The 17,697-nt window shown below is 37.9% G+C and overlaps 1 protein-coding gene across 1 annotated transcript in view; it reads right to left on the minus strand.

Annotated features, from left to right (window-relative positions):
- Positions 1-4,380: 4,380 nt before the first annotated feature.
- The window catches only part of KPNA3 (karyopherin subunit alpha 3), a 105,125-nt gene continuing 91,808 nt past the window's right edge, over positions 4,381-17,697 (minus strand). Inside the window, exons 11-17 of the mRNA XM_066234927.1 lie at positions 13,459-13,590; positions 12,089-12,217; positions 11,558-11,662; positions 11,146-11,217; positions 10,835-10,997; positions 7,850-7,944; positions 4,381-6,902 (exon numbers count right to left, since the gene is read on the minus strand). Coding sequence (XP_066091024.1) covers positions 6,804-6,902; positions 7,850-7,944; positions 10,835-10,997; positions 11,146-11,217; positions 11,558-11,662; positions 12,089-12,217; positions 13,459-13,590 — 795 coding nt within the window. The 3' untranslated portion in view covers positions 4,381-6,803. The remainder of the gene's footprint in view (positions 6,903-7,849; positions 7,945-10,834; positions 10,998-11,145; positions 11,218-11,557; positions 11,663-12,088; positions 12,218-13,458; positions 13,591-17,697) is intronic.

Genomic DNA, 17,697 nt, shown 5'->3' on the forward strand with positions numbered 1-17,697 from the left:
TGATACTGGCTTTCTTTCATTTCCTGGACTCCCCATGGGGTTTCCTACATGGTCTTTCTACCTACTGTTTCCCCTGTGAATCTGCCCAGTTAACTCCTGTGTTTTCTTCACCATCATTAGCTGTGTAATTCTGGAAAAACTCAACTTCTCTCTAACAGAACCTTCTTCCGAGTTGCTGAAAGATTGGGTTGGTACCTTTTTTCTTTTTGTGACAGAGACAGTGAGAGAGACAGAGAGAGGGACAGATAAGAGACAGGAAGGCAGAGAGATGAGAAGCATCAATTCTTCATTGCGGCTCCTTAGTTGTTCATTGATTGCTTCTCATATGTGCCTTGACGGGGGCGGGGGAGGCAACAGCAGAGCAAGTGACTCAGTGCTCAAGCCAGCAACCTTGGGTTTCAAGCCAGCGACCCTACACTCAAACTGGTGAGCCCACACTCAAGCTAGACAAGCCCGCACTTAAGCCAAATTACCTCTGGGTTTTGAACCTGGGTTCTCTGTGTCCCAGTCTGATGCTCTATCCACTGCGCCACTGCCTGGTCATGCTGTATTGGTACTTCAAAGTGCCCATACCACTTTGACTGGATAGATCAGTTGGTTAGAATGCTGTCCCAATACACCAAGGTTTGAGTTCAATCCCTGATCAGGGCACATACAAGAATCAACCAATGAATGCATGAATAAGTGGAACAACAATTGATGTGTCTAAAATCAATAAAAAATGTAAAGTGCCCATATTGGTGGCTGGCATTTAGTAAGGGCTCACAGCCAGCCTGGTGATTACCTTCCTAACTAGGTGAAGTCCCTCAATTTTATAGCATTATATACCCTTTTTTCCCTAACAGTTGTCATAACTTCTACTTTGTGTGTGTATGTAAGCATCTTGTGCCTTAGCACAGTACCTGGCATAGGATATGGTGCTCAAGAAATATTTGACAGACATGGACAAGAGTGTGGGGGTTACGGGGTGGGGCAGAGGAGAGGGAGGGGGTTGGGGGAGGGGGGGCACAAAGAAAACCAGCTAGAAGGTGAGGGATGACAATTGGACTTTGGGTGATGGGAATGTAGCATAATCAAATGTCAAAATAACCTAGAGATGTTTTCTCTGAACATATGTACCCTGATTTATCAATGTCACCCCATTAAAATTAATTTTAAAAAAGGGAACAAAAAAAAGCAGTATTTGACTAAGGCTCAGGCTTAGTCAAAATTCTTATGAAAGACTGAAGACATGGAAAGAATACAATCGATAAAGGAATCTGATAGTTATTATTAGGAAAACTAGGCTAAAATCATTATGACTTAGAAATTCTTATATTTAGGTTTGAAAGTATAAATGCCTACTTAGTCAAGGAGAGCTGATGACAAAGGGATCTGTGGCTGTCACAAATCTAATCATGATGAAGCCCGTAAAATACCCAAAACAATCTCTTGCACATTAACGGAATTGTGTCCAGTTAATGGAATGTTACCATTCCACTGAACCCAGAAACTAGTCATATCACACTCAATTCTTAGGGTCACTGGAAGGCATGATGCTGACAGGAACCAGGTCCAGAAACAACCTTATAATCAGAATGGCTGAAATGCATATAGGTATTAATGTTGAGGGAGCTGATGAAAACAGATCTGTCTTCTGCTCTCTGGAAACAGCAGAACGTCTACTCTGAAGCATGAGTAGTTTATAATAATAGCCATTTAAGAGCAGTGACTTTTGTTCAATATTAAGATGAGTTAGTAACAACTAAAGCTATTTGACAATAGAACAGGCTCCCACGAGGCAAGTGCCTCACCTGCCTCTCGGACTCTTCCAACTCTTGTTCCTTCTGTGGGAATCTTTCCATAAAATGGCCTGCCTCAAAAATCTGACTTTATCTTAAAAATGTTATGCAAAATGTGTCCTTTATTCTGAAACACTTAGACTTGTATTACCATAAAACTTTTACTCACCAGTAAGTAAAACTGCTGTCCTGTGTCTTGTGCCAAGTCTTCACACATTACGTGGCACAAGGCCCCATTTATCTTTGGTACCTCAGTTTGAAATAAAAATTACTCAACAAGGTGGGTGGCCATTGGTTAGGGTAGGGAAAAGGGATGTTGGAGAAGAAATTCCTGCAGTAAACACATCCTTTATAGTCTGGCTCAGACATAGTTCCTCAGCTTTTAATCATTTTTACTAAATTTGTAAGTTTCCTGATGGGGTCCAATCTCTCACAATACTTCAAAGTGCTTTCCAAAGTATGCTGAGATTTTTTCTGGTCCAACCCAAGTTTTCTCAGAGAATTTAAAGATCTTCAACTAAAAATGTCTGAAAAACACTGCTCCAAGGGCAGTGTTGAGAATACTGTGATCAGTCAACACATCTGATTGTTGCACATGCCTTGTTTTTTAGCCACAAGATAAATTTCTGGGTAACTAGTTACTCCATATTCCCATTTCTACTTTAAGACCTCTGCAATAGATGAGGCTCAGTACCAGGAGTTCTCACAAATGACTGATTTGGTTAGATCTGGCTATAATTTCTCCTGAAACTGAGAATGAAGAAAAGGCACGTTTTTATCTCCTCAGTCTTTTCATCTTCTGCTCCTCAGAAAAGCCTGGGACTGCTCACAAAACAAAAAGGCATTGCACAGGCTGTCTCATTTGAGTAGAATTTTGTACAGGATTTAGGCCAATGTTCACACCAGGGCCAATTCTGGCCTCCATGGGACACCTGGCAGTCTGTAGAGATTTTTAGTTGAGACTAGGGAGTGGAGTGGTACTACCGATACCCTTAGTTAGAACCTACAATGCACAGGACAGCCCCCCACAACCAAAAATTATCCAGCCTGAAATGTCAACATTGGCCTGACCTGTGGTGGAGCAGCGGATAAACTAAAGTGTCGACCTGGAATGCTGAGGTTGCTGGTTCAAAATCCTGGGCTTGCCTGGTCAAGGCAGATGGGAGTTGATGCTTCCTGCTCCTCCCCCCTTCTCTCTCTCCAGAAATGAATAAATAAAATGTTAGTATTTCAGGGTTTGAGAAACCATAATTTAGGCTAAAGTTTCTTGAGGAATTTTGTGGGCAAATAAAAAAAAGACTAAGTATGTGAAAATGTTGCATCTCTTTTCCCAAATGCTTTCTCGATTTAGCACTGAGCCCATTTTATTTACATCTGTATATCCCCTTCTCTATATAGTACTGTCTGAGATCATTCTACCAGTTTTTCAGCTAGTTAATAAGGTGTTAAGATTTAGAGTTCCTTTTAAACTTAGACAAATGAGTGATGGGTTATCTAGAGCACTCCTTGGGTTATAATGCCTTAACGCTTACAGCTTAATGTACAGAAATTACACTATATTTCCTTTCTCCAAATAGATTTTTTTAAAATTTTTAACTTTATTCAGTTTTTTTTTTAAGAGAGAGAGAGAGACGCACAAAGAGAGAGAGAGAGAAAGAAGGGAGAAAAGCAGAAAGCATCAACTCTCATTTGTGTCTTGGCCAGGCAAGCTCAGGGTTTTGAACCGGCGACTTCAGCGTTCCCAGGTTGACACTTTATCTACTGTGCCACCACAGATCAGGCCAAATAGATTTAATTGAAACCCTCGAGTTCAGCTAGGGTTAAAACAATTCATAAGCATGACTGTAACACAACTGACATTCATGAATTTTCACCTGCAGTAATTAAATAATCTCCTGAAAAGGATAACCCTTTTGAAGGAAATTATGTCAAGATTCTATAGTCTTGCTTATTTACCTATACACTGGTTTCTTTCATAAATAATTTGAAGTGGCATTATACACAAGTAAAAATATTTATATATGCAAACTTTGGCTGTTACTTTTTAATTAATCATGGTTTCATTTAAAGCCACAACCTCTATCTAACAGGTTAAAAATTTCAGGTTTACTTCAAATGGTCTTTCTTTAAGTTATGGTATTTAAACCTGGTATTTATGGCTATGTAGAGAAAAGACCACGTGTAATGAAAACAGAGATACTGGCAACCAACAGAAGCCAGGAAGATAGGGAAGGGTCCTCTCCTTCAGTCTAGAGACAGCATGTCCCAGATACCACCTGACTTCAGACTTCTACCCTTCAGAACTATACAACCATAAGCTTCGATTGTTTTAAGCCACTTGGTTTGTGGAAATTAATAAAGCTTTTGGAACTTATTTGTCACAAAATCGTCCTTACTTGTCACAGAATAGTCTTAAATTTAGGATTGTTACTGGTCATGTTTGTCATAGTGGAAAGGAGACATTAAAATACAATGAAAGAATAATTCTAATTCACGTCCATTGTGACTGGTATTTAAAAAATAATTCCAAATTTCAATTTAACCACACAGAAAACAAAACTAGAAAATGAAGATACTTTTAGAAATAAGTTCTTCAATGTTTTATCGTATTTGATAGCAGCTTTTTTTTTTTATTGGTTACAAAACCTAAGCCCATATACAAAATTAGGAACACATTTAGATGCCTCTTTTGAAAGAACGATTTAGTCTTTTTAAATCGAGTTTAAAAAAAAAATAAAAACAATGCAATTTTCAACACTGCTTTGAGAAAACTTAAAAGTGCAACAATATACTTAATTTCCTTTTTCTATGAAATGGCATAATTCCAATTCCAAACAGATAAGGTCACAACAAATTGAATCAAGCAAATGCACACATACGTCTGCACTACTTGATGCTAATGTTCACTTATGTTAGTTTGCACTTAAAACACAAGGGGAAACAGGAATCGGCAAAATAAGAGGCCTAATTTAATCTCAATGTGTGCAAAATTTAAAAGGTAACTGTCAGTGAAGGACGGAGTTATAGAAGAAACTAAATTGGAAGGGGTACAATTCACAATATCAAGAAGATTTGGACTTTTAAGGGTTTCACCGAAGTTTGTGACCTTAATTAGCTTTGACTCTGTTATTTCCTACTTTTAGTGAACACCACACAATTTCAAAAATTTAAGACTACAGTGTCTGAACAGGATGCAGTTACCATATGAAGCTTTAACTCAAAATTTGGATAAAGAAAAAAGGCACAATGAACTTCAACTCAATTTTATGTGCACAAAGAGTTGAAAAATCTGAGCCACCTTAAAGAGAAATTGATTCTAAAATTTATAAAACCTATAAATAATCAGAGGCCAAACCACTATATTAAAACAGATTCTCTAGCAAGTAAAAATCTTGCAGTTTAAACATACACTTGTATCCACTTTGGATACAAGACAAAATTCACTCTTTAAAGTGGCTCCACCTTGGCAGATACATATATTTGTAATGAATGCACACCTGCTATGTGTTGTTTATCAGTGAAAACACCCCAGCTGATTCACAAAGCTCTGACGGCATCTGTCTCATCTTCATCACAGTAAATACACCCCCCCCCCCAACGGATAACTAAATTAGACCTTCTATTTCTTCACATCAATGCTTTGGAAAATTATACCCAGTAAACAATAGCAATAAAATTATTCCTGTGACAGCACAAGTTATTCTGTTTTAAAAATTTCAAATTCATATAATTTCATTAACTGGGTCAATTTACCAAAAGCAGTGACTTTTACATAATAGTACCAGATTTTGCAGAAGTACTTAAGGATCACTGCAAATCAGATTTATGTTAAACAACTGTAGATTATTCCTCCACACAGATCCTGTCTGAATTTTTTAATATGTGAATATGGTTTTAGATTACGATCTGAATTAACTTCCCCAATACTCAGAGAATGAAGTTTTATGACACTTCTTAATAATTGCTGGTTTGTTGCCAACCACATTATCAAAAGCACTGGTTACTAAGTAAAAAATATTTTAAGACTAAATTACAGTAAACATGAAAGCTCCACAGTTTAAACCCAATATAAATCAACCATATCCAATTATCAATTTAAAACAAAAATATTAACTCCTGAAAGCTAAAAGCAAGATTTTCTTTTTTAACATCACCAATGGGTAATTTAGACCTTTGTGTTTTTTTTTCTTAGTCAAGGACTCTTGCTTTCAACTTAAACAGAAGTTCAAGTCCATAACAGGTTGCAGCTCAGGTAAAATACCATGCACAGCATTTGATTACTTCAAAACAGCAGGAACACACAGGCTGAAGTGAGTGGTCAAATAGGGCTTGCTGTTCTCAAAAATTAGGTATAATGGCGAAAGCATTACCATCCATAGCTAAAGTTCTTCCTCCAACCCTGGCTTCTGAGGCAGATAATAAACACATCAATTACTGGTAGATGAAGTACAGTTTTAAAAAACTTATTGTTTAATCAATAACCAAGTTTCTTTTTTTAAGTTGTGTGTCAGTTCCACCAATGAAAATCATTTGGCTTATACTTTAAAATCTATTTTTCCACATAAAGAATATGAAAATATGTTTGTGGAGGACAACGATGGAGGCTCAGATGAGGCTGCACCTCTGTAAAGTCTTCCAGCATGTATGTACATCATCCCAAAGTGTCTTGATCCACAGCGCACCATTTTCCAAAGGAATATCAGTGGACAGCTGACATGCCACCACTATGGAATATTCTAAACTGGAGACTGCAGTTGTCAGCGTGTGGCACCAGGGAACAGGGATTAGGGTAGTTGAGACTGTTAAGAACTCTAAAACAGTTTAGGAAATCATGCATATGCATTTACAGTCCATATGATAGTGACTTTTGGCAACTGCAAAGTGACTGAGACATGGCTTGCTTTAGAAGCATCAAAACGAAGAGGCATTTGTGTTTTGGAGCCTTTTGTTGTTCTTGTCATTTGGTAGCCATCTGGTGGTGCTTCATACTGAATGTGGGAAAGATGCTGCACTCAAGTGGACTCAAAAATTAAATTCTTTTGTTTGAAGGTTGGCTGTCGGGTCAAAATTGTAAGTACCTCCTTGTGTTGCTTCAGGAATGAGGCTAGGATCTTCATCAATCTATAAAAAGCAAGAAAAAAAATCCTGATTATAATAAGATAGTATATATTTGGCATAGGCAGAACTGATTTCCTTTTTATTTCTCTTCTTTTCCAAGTGAGAGGAGGGAAGATAGAGACAGACTCCTGTAGACGCCCCAACCAGGATCCCCTCGGCAGCCCCTATCTGGGGCTGATACTCTGCCACCCTGGGCCATGCTTGCAACTGAGCTATTTTTAGTGCCTAAGGCTGAGGCTCCGCAGAGCCATCCTCAGCACCCAGGGCCAATGCACTTGAACCAATGGAGCCATGGCTGTGGAGGGGAAGAGAGAGAGAGAGAGAGAGAGAGAGAGAGACAGAAAAGGGGGAGAGGGGAGGGGGAGGAGAAGGGTAGAGAAGCATATGGGCACTTCTCCTGTGTGCCCTGACTGGGAATTGAATCTAGAATATCCACACACCAGGCCAATGCTTTACCACTGAGCTAAACAGCCAGGGCCCTAATTTACTTCTTAAGAGAATTTTGTATGGATGTTTTAATCTCCAAAATATTTAAGTAAATCAATAATATTATTTAGAATTTTGAGAATATAAAATTGAACATATATTCAAAAACTGCCCTGTTCTTAAGTTCCTGTATCTTTAGGTTTGTACCTATACAAACATATTTTATTTCTATAATTACTATATCTTCCCAATTAACAGATTATAAATGCAATAAGAACTGTTTTTACAATTTTACCAATAATGAAGTTTCAGACACAGGACTTAAGAAAACTGACTAGTGGAAATCAATCATTAATTTTTAAAATTTATATTTTTATAAAGAACTGGAAAAATGCCACCCCAAAAGTATCTGATAGAAATACAGTATAACCTTAATTCATTAATAATAAAAGGAAAATTCTCAGTAAACTTATGTATGCATCGGTTTTAATGTACATGCAAACACACTATACTTTTATACTTACATCATCACCAGAGAAATACTGATCTATGATTTCAAATGCTAATTTATATATGTCTTCATTTTCATGTTGCTGTAAAACTTCAATTTTCTCCAAACCTGACAAAAACAAGCAGATACAATAAAAACTGTGCTCATTTTAATCATTAAAGATCCTAAAAAACTCAGAACTCTCTCCCACAGCCTCCCAAAAATAATTGTCTAAAAACCAGATAAAAATTTGAAATGCTCTGGTTAGAGGACCCGTGTCCCATAAATTCCTTCATCTTTAGAAGCCCATGAGGTACCCTGATCCCTAAGGCAGGCATTTAAAAACACCTGACCACTCCACTGGACAGACGAGGAGGCTGTGGCACAGAGGTGTAAAGGTGCTGACTGCAGGTTGTGTGGCATATTAGTGACAGAACTAGAAATAAGATCTTAATCTTTCCAGGCTGCTTTAATAAAATTATACTGTCCTATATAATAATTTCTACCTTTTTCTTTGTTTTTCATGTTATTTTATATAACTACAAAAATAAGTTTTCAGAAACTTAAGGATTAATTAGATAAATGAAAGATAAATCTTATTTTCTGAATTTCTTTAAAAAAATTAATAGGGGCCTTATATCCTATGGTCACAATGAACTCTGGAAATAATTTTTCAGAACACTGTACAATACTTTCACTTATAGTCCCAACAGATTTATTTCACTTATCAGGTATGCAAATCTATAAGTGTAAATCCTTAATAATAAATATTCTTCCTTGAAATGTCTCTTTTTAGGGGCTGGAGGAGAGGAAAGAGGGACAAATATATGGTAACAAAAAATGATTTGGGCCCTGGCCGGTTGGCTCAGTGGTAGAGCGTTGGCCTGGCGTGCAGAAGTCCCGGTTTCGATTCCCGGCCAGGGCACACAGGAGAAGCGCCCATCTGCTTGTCCACTCCTCCCCCTCTCCTTCCTCTCTGTCTCTCTCTTCCCCTCCCACAGCGAGGCTCCTTTGGAGCAAAGATGGCCCGGGCGCTGGGGATGGCTCCTTGGCCTCTGCCCCAGGCGCTAGAGTGGCTCTGGTCACGACAGAGCGATGCCCAGGAGGAGCAGAGCATCGCCCCCTGGTGGGCAGAGCTTCGCCCCCGGGTAGGCGTGCCGGGTGGATCCCGGTCGGGCGCAGGCGGGAGTCTGTCTGACTGTCCCCGTTTCCAGCTTCAGAAAAATGCCAAAAAAAAAAAAAAAAAGATTTGACTTTGGGTGATGGGCACACAATGCAATCAACAGGTCAAGTGCTATAGAGATGTTCACCTGAAGCCTGTGTATTCTTATTAATCAATATCACCCCATTAAATTTCATTTCAAAATAAGAAATAAAGATTTTTAAAAAATAAAATGTTTTTATCTATATTATTTTAAAATAGTTGCATTTTTTCTTTTTCAGAGACAGAAAGAGACTGAGAGAGGGACAGATAGGGACAGACAGGAAGGGAGAAAGATGAGAAGCATCAATTCTTCGTTGTAGCTCCTTAGTCTACTTAGTTGTTCACTGATTGCTTTCTCATACATGCCTTGACTGGGGGCTACAGCAGAGCGAGTGACCCCTTGCTCAAGCCAGTGACCTTGTGCTTCAAGCCAGTGACTATGGGGTCCTGTCTATGATGCCAAGCTCAAGCCAGCAACCTCTGGGTTTTGAACCTGGGTCCTTAGCGTCCCATTGCGACACTCTATCCTCTGCGCCACCACCTGGTCAGGTGCATTTTTTCTTTAGGTAGAAATATACAAACCAGAAAAATGGGAAGATAGGTGTCAAAGATAATGAATTAATAGTACCTTATAAAATTATAATAGAAAATACATAGGTGTCCTAATTATAAGTATTACTCCCATAGACAGAACCAACTATAATGGAAAAGGCTGAAGAGTAACAATTCTGCAGCTCAAATTATCTGGGTTAAAAGTTGTTCTAAACCAGTCTGACCTGTGGTGGCACAGTGGGTAGAGCATTGACCTAGAATGCTGAGGTCACCAGTTTGAAATCTCAGGCTTGTCTAGTCAAGGCATATATACAGCAGGTAATGAAGAACTAAAGTGAAGCAACTAGGAGTTAATACTTCTTATTCCCACCCCTGTAAAATTAATAACTGAAATCTTAAAAAAAATAAGTTAAAAAAAGTTGTTCAAAACCAGAATATGGGGCTAATTTCAAATTATCTTAAAAAGTAAAACATTTTAAAACTAGAGTAGTGTATAAAAACCTAGAATTTTAATTATGTTTTTATAACTATCTAACTAACTAGCTATTTCTATGATCATTGACAAGACTCTTTAACATCTCTAGGATAATTTCTTCTTGTTATTGAGAAAATACTTTGTCTGAATACCCCATGATGCAAAAGCACTGTAACTCAAGAGTATCTGTGTTTCCTAAAAAAGCAATGTGAATCTCTAGGAAGGTTATGGAACAACCTTAACAACCAGTTTTTCCAAAGTATGGACTGTTTCCTGGAAAATCCTCTTGGAATGCTAATACAGTGAATAAAGAACAACAACATACTCTAAAGATGTGACAGCAATGCACCCTAACAGTTTTCTAATTAGTTGTCTTTTAAGGAACTAATGTTACAGAGTTCCAGTGCTCAGCTATTTTTCTTTAGTTAATATACTTTTTTTTTTTTTTTAACAGAGACAGAGAGAGAGTCAGAGAGAGGGATAGATAGGGACAGACAGACAGGAACAGAGAGAGATGAGAAATATCAATCATCAGTTTTTCACTGCGACACCTTAGTTGTTCATTGATTGCTTTCTCATATGTGCCTTGATCGCGGGCCTTTAGCTGATCAAGTAACCCCTTGCTTGTGCCAGTGACCTTGGGTCCAAGCTGGTGAGCTTTGCTCAAACCAGATGAGCCAGCGCTCAAGCTGGTGACCTCGGGGTCTTGAACCTGGGTTCTCCGCATCCCAGTCCGACGCTCTATCCACTGCACCACCGCCTGGTCAGACTAGTTAATATACACTTACCTCCACATTCTTCTATGATTTCAGCTATTGTGCTTGCTTCATCACCAGCCATTATCAGAATGTTTTTCAGACCATCTAGAACCACCTGAACAACTTGAGAATCTTTCACGGACAGTAAATTACAGAATGGTGGTATTACGTTTTGCTGTACAAGGTACTCAACCTAGATAACAGAAGGGAACAAATATTTTTATTTATATAATTATTTTTTCCTAAAAAATACAGGGCTTATAAACAATCAACAACTCCTAATCATAATATAGCAATATACTTTCCAATATTAACAACCATAACAGTTTCTCCAAACTCACTTGATCTTTTCTGCCACTTATTGTTAAGTTGCTGATTGCCCAAGCAGCTTCTTTTTGTGTTCCAAAGTCTCCCTGAAGATTAAAAGAGAAATGATAAAATGATTTTTTTTTGTGAGAGACAGAGACAAGAACTGTATGATTTTAGTTGTTCATTAATTGCTTCTCATAGATGCCTAGAATGGGGGGCTTCAGCTGAGCCAGTGACCCCTTCCTCAAGCCAAAGACTTTGGGTTTCAAACCAGCAACATTTGGGCTCAAGCTGGTGACATCAAGGTTTCGAACCTGGGACCTCAGTGTCCCAGGTCAACGCTCTATCCATTGCGCCATCACTGGTCGGGCAAAATGAAATCTTTTTTCAAAAAGTCTTGGTTATAATATATATAGTAACATACACAATGAACTCATGACTGACCTTAGCAAGCTGATGAATGATCATAGGGATTAATCCAGCATCTATTACAGCTTGAACTTGTTGCTGGTTGCCTGCTGTTATGTTGGAAAGGAACCACACTGCTTCCTATAGTTGAACAAAATACAGGGCATCTTTATTAAAAAATTATATCTTTAAGGCATTTATGTTTTTATTTTAATGTAGTTAATAATATATAAATACTACATAAAATAACAAAATCACCTGAGTTGCATTAAGAGGAAAGCATCTAAAAGTGACTAGGTTATACAGAATTTCCCATTTTAAATAAGTTATAAGGAAACTTTTATCCATAATATTTGGGCCTCATTAACCTAGCATTTATCCATTCAATAAAGTATATGCCAACTATAAGCTAGTAACTATTTTAGACAATGGTAATATGGCAGAGAATAAACAGTCAAAAAAATCTTTTCTCTTGGAGTTTATTACATTTTTGATGCATTAACTCCCTCTAAAAGACAGGCAATAAAAACAAACAAAGAAACAAACAACTGAGGCCATGTGCCTTACCTTATTTATCTTCTCCTTTGGATGTGACAAGAGATTTGGGAAGTGTGACAGGACATCGCAGTTGAGGACCACCTGGGTCTGCTCGTCGGTGCCAGTCACTATGTTGCCAACTGCTCTGAGTGCTGCCGTCTGGGGTGAGGATAAAATATTGTCTATAAACTTATTTGTTTATGATGAAATGGATTTTATAATTCTTATAATCCCAAGAAAACATAAACATGCAGGGGAGAATGAGTACCACTTACTGCATTCTTACACAAAGTACTGCACAGAACTAGGGAACAATTTTAAGTGACAGCATTGTAAAAAATGGAACTACATGAAAAAATTGTGTGGGAAAAGATTAAAAACATAAATGTAAAGGTCCATTTTTAACAGCTATTTTTATCTATTACTAAATTGGTATAACAGAAAGATTGTGATAAAGGCCTGGAATGGGCACATATTTCCATCTAGAAAGTTACTTTGGCAGAAGTGGGATTAATAGATCAGCCACGTATCCCTAAATAAGAGTGAGGAGAAACTGGAGAGAGAAAGAAATGCAGGTAGGATGCTATTTGCAATTATCTGGAGAAAAGAAAACAAGCCTTGAACTAAATCAGTGGCTCTAGATACATAGGAGAAGACGGATTTGAAGCTATGTAACCAGAATGGACATGATTTTGTAATGGAGGGGAATTGAAAGAAGGAATCAAGGTTTCTAGGTTGGCCTATGCCATTTGTCCACTGAATAGGGACACAGAAAGAAGAGCAGTTCTGTGGGTAAAAATGATACATATCATATTTGTGTGGTTGAAATAACAATGGAATGCTTGCAGGAATTCTTAAAGGCTATGTCTAATGGGCTCAAAGACAACTGGCTAATTAAGTCTGGAACTCAGTCAAGAATCTGAGTGAGATAAAGATTTGGAGCCTGCCCAGGCAATGGCGCAGTGCATAGAGCAATGAACTGGGACGCACAGGACCCACGTTCAAAACTGTGAGGTGGCTGGCTTGAGCGTGGCATCATAGACATGACCCCATGGTCACTGGCTTGAGCCCAAGGTCGCTGGCTTGAGCAAGGGGTCACTCGCTCTGCTGTAGCCCCTCCCCCCATCAAGATATATATGAGAAAGCAATCAATGAACAATGAAGGAGCTTCAACAAAGGATTGATGCTTTTTATCTCTCTCCCTTCCTGTCTGTCTGTCCCTATCTGTCCCTCTCTCTGTCTCTTACACACACACACACTTGGAAATCAACAAAATCAGGTTCAGTAACACAACAGGAGAATTATGGAAGATAGGTGCACACAACAGAACTGAAGTCTAGTTGTTCAAGTTAATGGTTACAGCAAACAATTTTATACAAGAAAAAAATTTAAATACTTACTTGAACTTTCACTTCCTGGTGGCTCAGAAGGGGCACGAGAAATGGCACAACCCCTGAATCAATAACCATCTGTATCTGCTCATTACCTCCATCTGTCAGGTATGACAGAGCCCAAACAGTATCCACAAGAATCTATAGGGAGCAAAATTACTTGTTTGAATGCTTAAAATACACACCAGACCTCAGGGGTGGTGACATAACAAGTAGCTATATTTCATGTTTGAACTTAGCTATATACCTGATAAAACTATTAAGTAGTATAGGTAACTCTCTCCCAATGCCTAACCTCTGACCACTCTTCACAAAAATAAGACACAGAAGTCTGGGACAACTTCTATGCTAACTTCTGCATTTATATTCCAGACAGATTAATTTGAAAACAGGAGAAAAGTAATTCTCCCTTCCCTACAAATTGAGAACCTAATAATCACAAGGAAATAATATACAGAATGAAACCAAAATATCATGCTGCCTCAATTCTAGAAGAGACCAAAAAGATCATCTCTCTATACTAGTTGCTTTCAAACATATTTAGCAATATAAATGATTTTTCAGATTATTAAAAAGATCAAAATCACCTGGCATTTTAACTTCATTAAAAAATTTGTAAAACTCTTGAAAAATGTCCCCACTTAAAGAGCACAGAATATAAACTATACCTAATTTTGCAAATAATAAAAAACCAAAATCAGGCTTAGATTTGTGAACTCATTCGAAGTCAAACAGCTTATATGTGGCTCTCCTTGGTGACTTCAAAGAGATATGTAAGCACTGGTTCATCTCATGTAAAATCCATAGATGTTTCCTATTAACTGCTTTCATGTTTATAAAGACCCCGCTTGAACCAATGTTAGGCAAATATTCACTACATGTTCTGTTTTATTGGAGGCTTTTTTAGTTAGCTCTCTGATTCATTCTTGCCACAATCTATGGCTCATATACCCCATAGAATATAATTTCAGATAGCACAGGTACATAGTTCAATTTTCCTGGACAATATAAGATACATTTATTCTTTCATTTTCTTTTATATCATACACTAAGATGTATTCCAGCTGTACTAAAATTACATGTACATCAAAATAAAATCTCACAACTAAAAGAAAATGTGGATTATTTCTATAATACTGAAAAAGGGAGGACCTTCTAAACATAAAACCAATTCTATTCACATAGAAAACAAAAATAAATTTGTGTCCCAAAGACTAGCACAAACAATATATGCAAAATGAAGAAAAATGTAAACACAAGAGAAAGTTTTACTGTTCTAGTCACTCAAAAATATGCCAATAAGCCCTGGCCGGTTGGCTCAGTGGTAGAGCGTCGGCCTGACATGCAAGAGTCCTGGGTTCGATTCCCGGCCAGGGCACACAGGAGAGGCACCCATCTGCTTCTCCACCCCTCCTCCTCTCCTCCTTCCTCTCTGTCTCTCTCTTCCCCTCCTGCAGCCAAGGCTCCATTGGGGCAAAGTGGCCCGGGCACTGAGGATGGCTCTGTGGCCACTGCCTCAAGTGCTAGAATGGCTCTGGTTGCAACAGAGCGACGCCCCAGATGGGCAGAGCATCGCCCCTTGGTGGGCATGCCGGTGGATCCCGGTTGGGCACATGCAGGAGTCTGTCTGACTGCCTCCCCGTTTCCAACTTCAGAAAAAAAAAAAAAGCCAATAAATAGAAACAATTTTCAAATCTCAAACTAGCAAATATTAAAAGTTTGAAAATATTGGTAAGGAGATTGGGAAATTGGAAATATTATATTTCAGAGTATAAATTTCATAGCACTCCTGGGAAAAACATGGCAAAATTTTTTTCAAAAGTCTTAAAAATGTACAAACTCTCTTACCAGTAATTTCCTTTGCACGGTTGTAGCCTAAGGAAGTTATCTAAGCTATTTAAAGATTTTGATAATGGAATTTATTTCTCTGAAAAAAAGAGAGAAAATAAAATAACCGAAAGGACTGACAAGAGAAAATTGGTTAAGTTTATCCAAATTAAAGACCTTATGTGCTAAAATAATAGCAGTCACCTGCATTCAAATCTCTCTACTCCTTCAGAAAAGTATATAGATAAGACCCTGGCTGGGTGGTTCAGTGGACAGAGCATCCTCCTGGTGCACTGAGGTTGTAGGTTCTATCCCTGGGTCAGGGCACATAGAAGAGGCAACCAGTGAGTGCACAACTAAATGGAGTGGCCAACTGGACCAGAGACTTAATGCTTCTCTTTCTCAAACCCCACTCAGAAAATTAGAAAAATAAAGGTATATAGATGAGTAAGAGCAAATACAGCCATATATAGCCCACACCTTCAGCATTACTTAGAGTCAAAGAACACTACAAATTTCAAATTATTTACAAAAAGAGAAAAGATTAAATTCAAGCTTTTTTTTCTTGACCCGCTGCCCCAAGCCTGTGTGAAACTTCAGAGAGGAGGAGAGGGGTAAAGGGCTTAAAGATAACATATCCTAGTAAACTACCCCACATCAGTGGGACAGAGACCATGGGGCTTGAAAAGCCTACAATATTTTCAATGTGTCCTCTACAGAAAAATTTGCTGACACCTTGACTAGAGAATGAATTTCATTCAACTAAGATGACTGAGGAAATACTTCATTGGAGATTAAAGACTAATACAAATATGGGGATAAGAGCGGAAGAATAATTTATAGATGCTTTTTGTTCTGGAAAAATAGAAATATTGCAACTTCAAAAATGGGAGGACAGAAGTTCTGCGTGAGAGCTGAGCCTATCCACCAACCCACTCAAGATCTACCATGTGTGTGCACTGGCAAAGCCTGCCTGCTCCCCAGTCTGGCAGTGGCAGCTAAAAAGATGAAAACAGAAGCCAGAGGCTCATAACATAAATAACAAAACAGCTACAATGTGTAGGCTACAACCGAAAAGAACTCATTAAAACCAAGAACCAGGATCATAACTCAAAAGCAAAAAAACTATCAACAGATGCTAACAGAGATGACAAAGATATTAAAATTATTTGACAAGGATTTTAAAGTAACTATCATAAAAATGCTTCAGTGACCAATTATGAACATGTCTGAGAAAAACATAGGAAGTCTTAGCAAAGAAATAGAAGACATCAAGAACAAAAAGAAAATTTTAAACTGAAAAATGCAGTAACCAAACTTTAAAACTCACTGTAAGGACACAAAGAGTAGACTGTAAAGAGGAAAAAAGAACTTAACAAACTCAAAGACAGATCCAAATCATGCAATCTGAATGAGAGAATAAACAACAACAACAAAAAGACTGCAAAGAAATGACCCAAGTTTCAGGGACTTGTAGTACAATAATGAAAGATCTAACATTGTGTCCTAAGAGTCTCAAAAGGAGAGGTGGAGCTGAAAAAAATATTTGAAGAAATAATGGCAGAAAATCTCCCTAATTTGGCAAAAGACAAATCTAAATGGGAGGATGACACCAGAGAAAAGAGAAAACAGAATAAGTTCATCAACTGTTGTACAGGTAAGAGATATGAGTAAAAAAAATAACATTTAAAACTGTCAAATCATAGAGTAAAAAAGAAAAGGGCACTATAAAAGGTAAAAGTAAAGCCTGACCAGGCTATGACACAGTGGATAGAGTGTTGGTCTGGGACACAGAGGACTCAGGTTTGAAACCCTAAGGTCACGGGCTTGAGCATGGGATCATAGACATGACCCCACGGTCGCTGGCATAAAGCCCAAGGTAGCTGGTTTGAGCAAGGGGTCACTTGCTCTGCTGTAGAACCCACCCCACCCATCAAGGCGAACATAAGAAAGCAATCAATGAACTAAAACTAGGGTGCCACAATGAAGAATTAATGCTTTTCATCTCTCTCCGTTCCTGTCTGTCCCTATCTATCCCTCTCTCTCAAAAAAAAAAAAAAAAAAAAAAAAAAAGGTATAAGTATAAAGGTAGTATTAGAACAAAACCAAACCTTTGTAAACACCAAAGGAATTTTCAAAAGAGAAAAGAAAGCATACAAGATAGACCCCCTCCACAAAAATTATTAGACAAAATAATATGAAAGAGTTAAAAACAAACATATCAAACAGCGTAAATGGGTTTAACACATCTATAACGAGAAAAAAAATTTCAAATCGTCTCTTAAAACAAAACCCACTCTATGGCACACTTAAAGTAATCCAGAAATACAAAAAATTCAGGGATAAGCAAAAGAATCACCAAATCAATGATAAGAAATCACAGATTACAATACTATTAGACAAGTATAGTTTAGGTTAAAA

Source organism: Saccopteryx bilineata, chromosome 6 (assembly GCF_036850765.1).
Source record: "Saccopteryx bilineata isolate mSacBil1 chromosome 6, mSacBil1_pri_phased_curated, whole genome shotgun sequence".
NCBI lineage: Eukaryota > Metazoa > Chordata > Mammalia > Chiroptera > Emballonuridae > Saccopteryx > Saccopteryx bilineata.